This window comes from Nyctereutes procyonoides, unplaced genomic scaffold (genome assembly GCF_905146905.1).
Source record: "Nyctereutes procyonoides isolate TBG_1078 unplaced genomic scaffold, NYPRO_anot_genome, whole genome shotgun sequence".
NCBI classification, from domain to species: Eukaryota; Metazoa; Chordata; class Mammalia; order Carnivora; family Canidae; genus Nyctereutes; species Nyctereutes procyonoides.
This window is the reverse complement of record NW_026575029.1, coordinates 2,787,712-2,801,614: the sequence shown is the minus strand read 5'-3', so window position 1 is coordinate 2,801,614 and position 13,903 is coordinate 2,787,712. Positions and strand designations below refer to the sequence as shown.

The following is a 13,903-nucleotide window of genomic DNA, read 5'->3' as shown; positions in this document are numbered from 1 at the left end:
GGACGACCTCGTAATGTACTAGAAGGCAGCAAGTTGGCAACTGGGAGGGGTGACCACATGCACACCACAAGAACAAAGGACAATGAAAGTCACTGGAAATTTAAAAAAAAAAAAGTTCTAAAAACGGATGCTTTCATTTTAGATCTCATAATCTGAGGCAAATTATGTGATCTCAGCAGATACCTTCTGCTGTACAGTTCGGGTCACAAGTCATCTGAAAGATGTAAAACACTTCTCTAGCAAGCGTGTCTCCTGGCACAGCCACAGAGGAAGCGAGCAAGCATGGAAAGCAAGCAGAGAACAAGGAAGAGCGGTCAATCAAACCAGTCCCCGAGGCAGGCAGTGTTACACGGAGTTACACGCTGCACCACAGCAGCCTGGCCCGTCTGGAAACGTGACAGCAGTTATCAGAATGCAAACACACTATTTGGAGTGTATAGTTCATTGTGCAAATCATCTTTTCTTTAGAACGGAAGTAATGGTTTCATCATAGATGATGACCTAGACAATTTTGTACAATGACCCAAAGTGGGAAAGAGCCTCACTGTCTGGCGTGGGAAGCGGTAAAGCCCGGGCCACTTACCCCCGGGACCCTGGCAGCCCACGTCCAATCCCCTTCAAACGCTGACACAGCACGTGGGGCGAGGGTGGCCAACGGGTGCAAGAGGGGAAGGGGATACGAAGGACCGACTGGGGATGAATCACAATACGTACTTAGGCTTTTCAATAGCCTCATGATTAAAATAATGTGAAGAGGATTTAAAAAAAATAAGATGTCAAAGTCTAAAGTGCATTTTCTTTTTTAAATGTGTTAAAGTATGACATTCTGTGTCTAAACTCAATTAAATGGAAAAGAAAAATGAAAAAGTGATTTAGGCATTTAATCTTTATTATAGGGTAAACTAGTCTCAGGGACTCTGCTTCCCACATTCCCAAAATGTGGTAAATAAAACTAAAAAGGCCAGTTGGCACCGTCATTTTTAAGTTACACAATTAAAATCTGTAAGATTATTCCCTATAAAATACTGACATGTGACAGTCACACAGTTATTTTAAGCATTCAAACCACATTCAGTAAAAATAGCAATGTGCCGTATGTTATACATAAAGAAGGAAAATTAAGAAGTTGTGCTTTAGGACCAAAACATTCAGATTTCTAACTTCTTGATGCCCTTTTGAAAACCCTATTTTTACATTAATGATATGGTGTATACACAGCATCTATTTTAAACAACTTTATTACCTCCTGGGTATTATAAAACATTTTGCAATCAAAATACTGATAATTTAAGACAAATTCCCCAGTTCTAGGTCTTACTCCCAAATTTAAATCCTGAGACATATACAGAAATCAGAGAACCAAAGACAGGTTTTCCTCAGTGTAACCTATATAAGGACAATGAAAACTGAGGAATCCTTACCAATGATGTCAAACCAAAGAGGCGTGCCAGGAGGCTCAACAGTTATCACTCCAATCATGTGAGCCACTGGATCACTTTCCATGACAGTAAAGGTGAAAAATGGTTCTTCAAATGAAATCGGTTCCACTGATGGCTTGGGTTTGGAGATCCACTCAATATGGAGTCGAGTGGTTGATGACTTTTGGGGGCGACCATTATCAACTGCCTTAATCTATAAAATACAAGCAGAGGGGATGAAGGGAGCAAATTAGAAGTTACATCCTATGACTGAAACACAGATCAGTGTGGTCTTAAACTGAGCCAATTTCAAGCACTTAGTATCTGTATCCGTATTTTCCCCATGTTTAAGGTTTGATTAAAAAGAGCAACCTCTTCATGCCACACTCAACAAACATAGTCACTGGAGTGACAGCTGAGAAGAGAAAACCAAAGCCACATGTCCCAATGTTAGGTCAACAACGAGGCTACTTATTGAAGAGAAAGTTTTAAGAGAGGGGATATTAGACCAGATTAATAGTCCAAGTACATAAGAAATTCAAAGACTAGATCTTAACTCACTGAAAGAATATCATATTCTCCAGCTCCAGAAAACTTCTTGGATGAAACCACTCCGGTTTTTGGCTCAATAAAAAATTTGCCGTGCTCGTTTCCGTCTTCAATGCTGTAAGAGATCTCTGCATTGGGACCGTCATCTTTGTCTGTAGCTATAACACGATAGATGGGCTCGCGCTTGGCATTCCTTTCTCGTTCTGGTCTTTCCCGCTCTGGGAGCCTGATTTTGTAGAACTTTTGTAGGAACTGAGGTTTGTTGTCATTTTCATCAAGGATTTTCACAATTACTCTGGCAATGGTGGATTTGGGGGGGCTACCGTTGTCTGTCACAGTAACCTGTTTTTGAAAGGTAACAGATCAACAGATGTTTTTAAAATAGAACTATTTAAAATAAAATAAAATACATGAAATGAAATGAAATAAATGAAATAAAATAGAATAAAATAACTATTTAAAAAGGGACTACCTTCGTCCTAACTAATGATACACCGCATTTGCACAGACCTGTAAGGCTCACAGCATACCATCTCCTCTCCTTCTGACAACAGCCTTGAGACTATGCCATGTCCCATTCTAGACAGGGACTGGGGGGAGCGAGGAGAGGGCCAAGAAAGAGGCAGTGCTGAGCCCTGGCTCTCCCCTCACCACGCCACCTCTCCCTACTCAACTGCAGCTATGACACAAATGTCGCCAAGATGGCAAGCTATCAAAAACAACTTATTTTTAAGCCAAGAAGAGATGCATGAAGGTTTGGCTTTTAAATAGAGTCCTCTGAAGAACATTGTACACTCTATACACTAAAAAAAAAAAAATCAAATCTCCAGATACTGCATTAAAAACTTTCGTTTTTAGGCCTCTACATTAATGTCAGGTAGATCATCAGTTCAAAATATATGTGAAGTAGCATGCCTTTTAATAATAGCTGTCACCATTTTGTTTTGTTGGATTCTCTTCTTGTACAGAGAAGTTCTCCACGGTTAATACGGATATAAGAATTTTCATTTCAGACCCACTTACTAAATAAGATTTTCAGTAAAAGAAATGTAAAGTAAGTGTCATTCTAATTATTCATGTATTGAATTTAGGAATAAAAACCCAAGCCTTCAGGACTGTAGTGGTGATGGTGAATGCTTCCATATGCAGAGTTTCCCCCCAAATCAAATGCCCACTTTTACTCTGGTGTGGACATTCAAGACCACAACTTGAGGAATAGCTATTTTTCTCTGACCACATCCTCCAAAATGAATGACTGAAATACCAAAAATATTAAATTATACTGAAGTTTTCTGTGGAACTATTTTTTTTTTAAAGTTTGGGGAGTGTAAATCCTGTTGCTTATAGAAGTGTGAATAGATTCCCGACGGTACCTGCCAAGAATATTTAAGTAGTTGCTTAAAGCACATGATTCACCTTCCCACACTCTCAAAATAAAACAAAATCTACAATTACTGTTTAATTTTACTCTCTCAAAACATTTCCTTTTGATCATTTTTCCTATGATCTTTAGGGAAAAGAGAGAAAATTAAAGAGAAATAGAAGCGAGCACTATATTTTGTGGTAATCCTCACCAAAGCGTTCTTAAGGCTGGGTTCAATAACCGGTAGCCAGTAACACAGCTTTTAACACAGGAATGGAAAAAAAAACTCTCCTTTAAAGACAAATCAATGCCAGCATTGGCCCTCAACTACACCACCACAAAGGACTACAAAAAACATACAAGGTATGAAAACAAACTATTACAAAGTCATATTTCCCATTAACATCTTAATATTATCTTCAAAGTCCTGAGTATCTTCTACTTGCTCCCAACCAGCCTTGGATGTTGACCGTGAAAAGGTGGCTCTGGAGTGAGGCACACAACTGGACACCTGTGCAGCTCTAACCAGGGTATGGGCCATAGGGAGATGCCAATGCCTCTGACCCGCTGCTCTGGAGGGCATGCCCCCATTTCCCTTTTTTGGGAACTGTATTCTCCCTTCTGTCGAACAATGTAGTGACCAGATCAAAATTCTAAACTCTGCTCTATCAGAAAGAAAATTCAAGGGAACTTCACGACCTATGACTAACACTCGGATGTAACACATGAAGAAACTATTAACTACAGGGGCACCCGGGTAGCTCAGTCAGTTAAGCGTCAGACTCCTGGTTTTGGCTCAGGTCATGACCTCAGGGTCCTGGGATTGAGCCTCACGTTGGGCTCAGGGCTCAGCATGGAGTGGGCTTGAGATTCCCCTTCTGCCTCTGCCCACCCCCACTGCTTGTACATGCTCTCTCTCAAAATAAAGAAATAAAACTTTAAAAAAAAAAGGCAATTACTAGTTCTAACAGTGGCTGTGAAACCACCTTTTCTAGACATGATACTCATGTGCACACACTACAGAGCTATAAAAGTAAATATTTAATTGACAAAGTTAGAAGTGCGACCAATGATGAAAATGAAATGAAGCAGGAAGCATTATGAACAGCAAAGGCACACAAAGAAAGAACTAAATGCTAATAAAAATAATAATAAACCACAGTTTAGGACTTTCTCAAGTACCCAGAGTAGAATGGAAGACTCATGCAGGTGAGTCACAACTCAACAAGCATGTGGTCTCTTCTGGCTCCAGTGACTAACACTGGCCTTCCACATGTGGCAGAGAAAAGTCCACAGAGGTTCTGTGTCTGCCCTACTCAGTTTCCCTCTCCATGAGGCTGCCTCTCCTCAGCCTCTTCCTGGCTTGTAGGCCCCACACGCAGCAATCACATCAGGCCTGACCCCCATACGACACTCTACCTTCCTCCTCCATGTGACTCCCATCCCCACCCACACACCCTGCCTCTGGTCCACCAGCATGCCAGGAGGCAACAGGCTGTGTTTCTCCTTTCAGGGACTAGAAAGGCATTTTAAACTAGCCGTGAAAATGAGAAGCCTATGGGAAGAGACCATCTAAGAAAAGTGCATGTCAGTCTTTAACGTTCTATTTTCGAAAATGTTTCAAAAGCACAAACTTTCTACAATTCAGTTTAAAATGCAAAAACAACGCAATTATTTAAGAACGATGATGGAAACTAAAAATTATAGTTGAACTAGATCTATTACAAAAATATCCTAAAAACAGAATACTGAGGAAAAAAATGGAGAAATACAGTATGGGGGGAGCGGGGGAGGAATGGGATAACTGGGCGATGACACGAGGGAGGGGGCATGATGTAAAGAGCACTGGGTATCATATGGGAGTGTTGAATCACTGATCTCTACCTATGAAACTAATAATACATTACATTTAATTAACTGAATTTAAATTTAAAAAATAAATACAAAAAAAAAACAGGAAAAGAAAGACATACAGCAAAGTTTCCCTTATGTAAATGAAAAGAAAATTTAAATAATTTATTTAATAAATTAAATAAATAAATTTATTTAAATGATTTTGTTCTCAGTTTGTCTGCTCTGGATGTGAGCACAAAAAATTAACACAGAATTTAAAACAATGGTCTTGGGCAGCCTGGGTGGCTCAGTGGTTTAGTGCCGCCTTCAGCCCAGAGCCTGATCCTGAAGACCCGGGATCAAGTCCCACATCAGACTCCCTGCATGGAGCCTGCTTCTCCCTCTGCCTCTCTCTATCTCTGTCTCTCATGAATAAATAAATAAAACCTTTTAAATAAATAACTAAAACAGTGGTCTTGTGTTCTGGGGATAGAAAGGGATTTAAGGGGACGTGACCTATACTTGCTGATGTTTTCTTTCCCCTTTATTTTGGTTTTTAATCATGACCAGAAGCTAATATAACTAAATCATTAGAGTTATGAATACTAGTTAATGTGAACAAGAATGCTCTTTCCTTATATTTATATTATTTTTTAAATAGTTCAAAAATTGCTTACTTCTAATATATGTTCATCTTGCTGCTCTCGGTCCAGTTTCCTTGACGTCGTTGTGATAAGACCTAGAAAATGGTAACAGTTCATTAATCCTTACAAATAAATCCTTACAATATCTCATAATTGAAACCACACTGAGTGTAAAAGTCTGAGCAAATCTCTGGGTTCTGAAGGGGGGTAAAGTGATAATCCAGGTCCAATTATTTACACACAACGTACTTTCTCATTTTAATGATTCTTAAACACAGTAGATGAAGGATGAAGAAAGTGGCAAAACTCACATCAGTGACTTTTTTTAACGGTTTGAATAAACATTTTGTCAGAAGAGATTTTCAAAAGTAAGATGACGTTATCCAGGTTTTCAAAATCCTCTAACTACTGCAGTAATGATTAAGAATTAACAGAGAAATCTTCTATAACTATATTAAAAAAGGACCACTGGAAAATCTAATGTTGACTGATTTATTACCTTTGAATCATTAACCTTCATAAGTGAAGAACTGTTATAAAAGTAATGTGATTTTCCAGGACACACTGCTCAAGTACCAATTAATTTCCAGTGAAAGAAAACAAAAATGATCCTCAAAGAAACCCCATATTCTTTATTTGATTTTTGTATCAAACTAGAAAATCCATAGTTTCAATCTCTAGAACTTTAATAACAGTCGGCTAAACTATCAACATGTGTTGAATCCCAGAGGACCATTAAAACTGATTGAATATATTCTGTACTTCACAAAACACAAAATTCCCCCAATCACTAAAATATCTTCTACAGCCTGTGCTGAGTCTGATGCCAGATCTGAAGCTCAGGTAAAAACTAATGTGGCAAGACACCTGCCAGGAACCACCTTTCTCCCGCCCAGCTTTTTGAGGATTTTTTTTCACACAGGGAAATACTTCAAATAATTGATATTTAAGAACAGACTTTATTGCTATAATTGATTTTCTCCTATTATCCTAATTTCACACAACTACCAATTAAAGGCTATTCGAAATGCGTCTTTAAATTTGTAAATGAAAGATTTGTGTTTTCATTTAATCTGAAGTATTTTTTTTTTCCTTAAATAGTTACTAAGGATCTCAATCAACATTATATTCCCCCAATTTAAGGAAGCAAGGTGCTCTTGTTAACAAGACTACATTGTAGACTAGAATCTGGGGTTTTTCCCAAACCATACTTATAGATTAAAAGAGAATGCGTTACAATGGAAGGAAAATGCTTTACAATGCTTAATGGTGTGAAAACACTGCTTTAATGTGGCACAGGTTTGATTTTCATTAGTCAAAAACCTTTTAAAGTTAATTCCTCTTTTTTCCTATCAAAAGTTTACCACTTTCTGATTGTGGTTTTAAGTAGTTCAAAAATGACAGGAAATCACTGTGATTAGGTCCCATCTAATTGTCCTAAGGTGCCCATCAAAAAACTGTTATCAATGGCAACATCACAGGGGCAACAGCTTGGCACTTTCACAGCAAAATAGCATCCTGCTTCTGTAGAACCTAATCATTTGTTGCATGAATATCCTTTAGCAAATAAGTTTCTATAGCAAACAAGTAACTATCCATTAGCAAATAAAATCCCCCACTTTACAGTTTACTTATAGCACAGACTGCTCACAAAGGATGTGCCCACATCCATGCTCCAAATTCAACATAAAGACAAAAAACAAACATGTAGGTTTGTTACTTGCACTCTCCATATGTTTCAAATTAATTCTCCTCTGTTAATGCAAATGGAACATTAATTTCATTCAAATGCAATGAATTCTAATGTTCCTTTCTTATACATTTTTTTTTAGCCAGTTACTGCTATATCCACTCCTTCACCTCCCAGCTTAGATATCATTTCTGAGGCCTGCCCTGACAGGTGTGGCCTGGGTCCTGCTGCTGAGTTCTGAGCTCTGACATCTGCTCTCTTGTAACATCACCCCACGGCACTACAGTCACACATCTTGAGGTCTTCTTTTGTAGCCTGCAAAGCCCATGAGGACAGAGCCTGACTTCCTTGTAGATCTTGGTTATATGGCTACATCTCTATTACTCTAAAAAAAATACCTAAATGTGTGAACATATGAATTCCTTAAAACCATTAAAAGAGCAGCATTAAAAAAAAAAAAAAAGAGCAGCATTAAAAATATTTGAGTGACACACAAAACTACACTTGGAAATAATGATACACATTTATAGCTTTTCTATGAGCTAACAGAAAATGATTTAACATGCATTTATTCTGTGACAGGTGGTCCAGGTGACGGTGGCATCCAGCAGACACGGAGAGGCACAGATGTCAAGTGCGGGGGGGGGGGGTAGTTGGAGGCAGGCAGATTTGGGTTATACCACAAGCAGAAGAGGATGTGAGGAAAAAAAAGAGAATGGTGGGCCAATGTTTTATGAAAGCAGGTGACAGCCATGTTTAGAACCATGAGGAAGTCTAGGGAGCATTTGGCTGAAAGAAAACCGTGTGTCCCACAAGCCCAGGGCAGAGAATTTTAGGGAGAAAGTCTCTCCTCCAAGTAGGTCAGGGAAGCTTAGAAAAGAAACTAAAATGAGAGCCAGGGAGGCAGGAAGGAGACTAAGAAAAGTACTTCTCTTATGAAGAGGAGACAGGTTCACATTGAGCGATGTTTTGACCAAGTACACACATGAGGGATGATGAAGATCTAGACCCGGGCTCACCAATACAGTGGCCGCCAACCTTGTGTGGTAACCAAAATTTAAATTACATGTAAAATTCTCATAAACACATAATAAAATATTTCAGATGAACAAGATGACCTTTCTTTCTAGATTCACAACACTCAGGCCAAAAGAAATCCTAAAGAAAGTACTACATTGCTTTCTTTTGCCTAATACCAACCCCAGGGGGAGGCTGTGCATATATATGCACGGTGGGGGGGTGGGGGTGGCAAGAGGTGCTGCACCCCCTAAGGGGAAATTCATGCTTGTAAAATTTGCATAGAAAATGAACTCTGACAAGAAAACAAAATTTCCTAAGGAAGCAGGACAATATGAGGAAAACCATGGATAGTACTGGGAAGTACCCTCTACCTTAAAACAGTTGACCCCATTAGGAGGCTATACCCAAATATGCAGAGCTTTAGCCACACCACCTCAGCTGTGGAATCCATCATGCATTTCATATTCATTTCCACTGTGATTCTGTACATCTCAATCCTACTTGACAAACACCTGTATCGAAAGATGAATCCCAAGAATCCTTTTCCTACATACCCAGGACATGTTATTAACCCTGTTGCTATTAAATACCCTAATAAGTATATCCCTTTCTTTCATTTTAAACATTTGTGCTCATCTTTAATGTTTATTATGAAATCCCAGGAAGACAAATACTTAATAGAAATAGCATGATTTTAGAAACAGCATATTTCAAAGCTAGAGAGAAACCTTCAAGATTATTGAGCTCAGCTGCCTAAGCCAAAGGGAAGTTAAATTGTCTCAAGGCCACCAGTAAGTCATTATCAGAGTCAGGATTAGAGTTCAGTTTTCCCGACACCCTAATGAGACTGTTTGGGGTTTCTTTTCCTCCCCATCACCCCGTACTGCATAACTTACTGCACTTTGGTATTTCAAGTCTCCATAAACTCTGAACTGCGACTTACATAAAGTTTAGGAGAACACACACACACACACACACATCAGCAATAATCATTATTCATTTAGTAGGTCAAAAAAAGCAAGTTAGAAAGTAAAATGAGTGGACAAAGCAAGAAAATATATATGCAAATGCTGCCTTTTGCAACTGTGCTTTATCTTTTCTGTGGAGCACTATTAAATTAAAAATAGAAATGAAAAGAGAAAATTTCTTTCCTTGGCCTAGAAAAACATCTCATTGTGTAGACCAATATTATATAGAAGAACGGAGTTAGCAAAAATACTATATTCTCACCCACTAGCAGCTACCAATTTACCCCATAAATATATGTAAAACTAGGAAACCAACCTTTCCTATGGTTGAGGATCATTAAAAAAAACCAAAAAACTCTTCATAGCTTTTCAATACCACATTAGCATTTAGAGACGAGAACCATTTAAGAACAGTTAAATTAACTGTTTCAATACAAAATTTTACTCTTTGACGTTTCTTATAAATCAATACCAAAAACCACCTCCGAACTTCCCAAAGTTTAAGAGATCAAATGGACGTCACAAAGCAGGTAGCACATCAAAGTCAACATGAAAGGATTAGTAGGTGAAGATAACATGAGACCATCCACAAAGGTGGAGCTATATTCAGGTATTCGTTCAACTGCTCTGTGGCATGCACTAAGAAGGTCTTGTTGCCAAGGAACAAAGGTGAAGGCAAAGACCACATTGAGGAAATAATATGAAAGTGAGACTTGAGTGTAGAGTTCATATAGAACACAGGGAGAGGCAAGGGCTCTTGCTGAGGGCTCTCTAATCGAGGAGAGCTTTAACTTGGCTGGATGATGAGATACACATAGTCTACACAGGTAGTCTAGCCGTCTAGACTACTAGACAGTAGTCCCAGCAGACAACCAGCCCAGCACCCAATATCCAAGTGAGGCTATCCAGGACCAGCCAGCCTCAAAGCCAACCAGTCAAATGACCACCATTGCATGAAAAGATTGGTCAGGCCTGGACAAGACCAGAACCGCCCAGCAGAATCTTATACTAAACTATAGGTGGTGGTTTTAAGCCACTCAATTCTGGGACAGTTTACTACACAGCAGGAGCTAAATAATGCATCAGATGACCTCATCTCTAATTGTTATCTGACTTCCTAGATGCCAAGGTATTGTGCTATGAGCTTTGAGTAAATTATCCCATTTAATCCAGATGGATATAAGCGGCAATATCTGTATCATAATAAATACACATTTTTACAGGTTCAGAGAAATTAGACTGCTTACTCCACATCATTCAGCAAGGTGCGGAGCTGAGAATTCAATACACCCAGAGCACCAGAGCCTGAAGTCCACAGTAAGGATGAGGGAAACGAGAGGGGGAAGTGAAAGATCTAGTTCTATAAAAGATGGTTTGAAACATCAGTGCTGCAGATGTTAACTACATGACAGCCAGGGAAGGAGGAGTGGGAAAAATTTCCAAATGGGATTAAGGTTCAACACAACAAGAGAGCAAATACTAATGATAAGTAGTAGGAGTTTCCAAAGAACCAAAACTGTATTTAAATTTTAAAAAATAGGCAGCCCGGGTGGCTCAGTGGTTTAGCGCCGCCTTTAGCCCAGGGTGTGATCCTGGAGACCCGGGATCCAGTCCCACGTTGTCAGGCTCCCTGCATGGAGCCTGCTTCTCCCTCTGCCTGTGTCTCTGCCCCTCTCTCTCTCTCTCTCTCTCCCTCCCTCTCCTAAATAAATAAAACCTTTAAAAAAAATAAAATAAAATGAATTTTTTTTAAAAAAGTCTTGGTTTTGGAGAGAAAACAGTATGGCCATGTGTTCACCTTGCTTGGCAGGAAATTTACTCTGAACCATTTTCCAATGACTCTACTTGAGAATAAGCAGAGGAAGGGGAAAGATCGAGGAAGGGCTGGAGGTTGGGGGGAGTCTACTCACCTAATTCACATTTCCCATTTCTCTGATTATTCTCCTCTAGTCCCTACAACTACTTTGGCGTTTGTACCCTTTTGCTCATTTTAGAATAATGCATGAGCTACAGTAACAGATATTGTAGAAAAGCAGCATCCAACAGAACTTTCTGTGATGGGCAACTTCTTCAATCTGCACTGTCCTCTGAGGTAGCGCCCAGCAGATGTGGCTGCTGAGCACTGGAGGCATGGCTCATGGGACCACAAAACTGAATTTTTAAGTTAATTTAAATAATTTAAATAGTCTCCAGTCATTTCCACTCTTTCAGGGAGGATCCAATTTTCAAATTATCCCTGTCAAAACCAAAACCTGGTAACGACAATATGCCAAATCTTGCTCTGTAGTTAGAATTTGAAGTGGTGATTCCACGGCAAATATATTGGCATCAAATTCTAAATTCTGTAAATACTTGTCTTAAAGAGTGAAGAAGCAACAATGTCCAAGATTCTGACATGCTGATGCTGCCGCACAATGCTTCCCTCCGCACATCCCTTCCCTTCTCCTAGTCTTTCTCACTTGGGCTCAGCTGGGGACAAAGAAACCTGGTTGGTTGGTGGTAGTTTACAGCTTCACCTAAGCACCTAAAAATCAAGAATCTCTATGTTGAAAGACTTGGGGTGGGGTGGGGAATCAATACCAAATTTTATTTTTAGCTTCTGATTTCTAAGAACTAAAAATTAACCAATGGCATGTATGTTCATAAGCACTGTTGATGCTGTCATAAGGTTTACTAACTCAAAAGTCACCCACTTGCCCAGTCTGTATTTAGTTATTCAATCCATTTTTTCAGGACTTCTTCTCTGAACACTCCATGACACACAAACAAAAGCTTAGGACAAGGCCCATGTCCTCAAAGGCATGCAATTCATTTAAGGAAACTAGCTCTTAGACCTAAAAGGTACAGACAAGTATTAAACTATGGTCTCATAGCTCACTTTTTAGGCAACACTAATGATGTGCTTCCAAGCATCTGGCTCTGGGCTAGGCACTATATCGGTCATTCTCAATGAATAATCACAGCAACCCCACAAGGGAGCCAATAATAGATGATCTTAAGATACTGGAGGCTGGGCAGCCCCGGTGGCTCAGTGGTTTAGCGCCACCTACAGCCCAGGGCATGATCCTGGAGACCGGGATCGAATCCCACATCAGGCTCCCTGCATGGAGCCTGCTTCTCCCTCTGCCAGGGTCTTTGCCTCTCTCCCTCTCTCTCTCCTCTCTGTGTATTCTCATGAATAAATAAATAAAATCTTAAAAAAAAAAAAAGATACTGGAGGCTTTTGAGGTATACAGTCACAAAGCTAGTAAGTGGCAGGGCAGAGATGTGACCCTAAGTCCATCTGACCCCAGAACCCAAACTCTTAGCTCACACAAATAACCTTAAATTGCATACACCATAATTACATATTTAGTGTGTATAATGATCACATCACAAAATTACTCAGTGAACACACAGGAGCTTCTTACATTATTCTAAGACGACCTCTAGCCATCCAGTCTGGCTTCCTTTGTAAACGTCCTCAAGACTCTGTACCCTTTTTACAGAGCTTTATTAATCACAGCACTATTGTGATTAGCCCCTTGACTATAGGTATGCAATTTAGGTGTATTATTTTCAACTGTTTCCCCCGATTTTGCTAGAATACTTTAATATAGCCTGTTCTTTACTAAGTTCAGGAACTTCAACTGTGGTATATATGGTGGTAAAATAAGTATTTAGTTTAAGACACTGTGATTTCCTTAGGAGTTGTTACTACCATGATCTGGAAGTCTGATTTCTACCTTTCTACTTTCAATTCCCATCTCTTTTTAAATATTTATTTATTCATGAGAGACACACACAGAGAGAGAGAGGCAGAGACACAGGCAGAGGGAGAAGCAGGCTCCATGCAGGAGCCCGACGTGGGACTCGATCCTGGGTCTCCAGGATCACACCCTGGGCTGAAGGTGGAGCTAAACCGCTGAGCCACTGGGGCTGCCCTCAACCCCTATCTTAGCAAGGACTGCTCCCAGGACAGTCAGTGCTTCAAGAATCATCAACACTAAGAACAATTGCGATAAAACTGTAATACCCCAGTAAATAGGCTGTTAAACACATGGTTCAAGCAAGTTTTACAAAAACTAAAAAGGTAATATATTTATATATGATACGCGATATGTGTATACGCCTTCATAAAAGTCCAAACCCCAAATTTAAAAATTAAAACTTAGAAATATGACAGTAGTATATCTTTTACAATTTTTTTTCCAATACTTCTTTTTATAGAGGAAGGGGCTGGGCAGAGAGAGGGAGAGAGAATCTTAAGCAGGCTCCACACCCAGCACAGAGCCGATGGGGGGCTCAATCTCACAGCCCTGAGATCATGACCTGAGCTAAAATCAGGAGTAGGAGGCTCAGGCGACTGCATCACCCAGGCACCCCTCTACTACGTTTTTAACAAAAACTTATTAAGAGTGTATCATATGTTCTAAAAT

The 13,903-nt window shown here is 39.6% G+C and overlaps 1 protein-coding gene across 4 annotated transcripts in view; it reads right to left on the bottom strand.

The window, feature by feature from the left end:
- Positions 1 to 13,903, bottom strand: part of FAT1 (FAT atypical cadherin 1) — a 127,893-nt gene that overhangs the window by 43,212 nt on the left and 70,778 nt on the right. For all 4 annotated transcript variants that reach the window (XM_055315671.1, XM_055315675.1, XM_055315674.1 and 1 more), the window contains exons 4-6: positions 5,841 to 5,902; positions 1,980 to 2,309; positions 1,422 to 1,632 (exon numbers count right to left, since the gene is read on the bottom strand). In XM_055315671.1, coding sequence (XP_055171646.1) covers positions 1,422 to 1,632; positions 1,980 to 2,309; positions 5,841 to 5,902 — 603 coding nt within the window. The remainder of the gene's footprint in view (positions 1 to 1,421; positions 1,633 to 1,979; positions 2,310 to 5,840; positions 5,903 to 13,903) is intronic.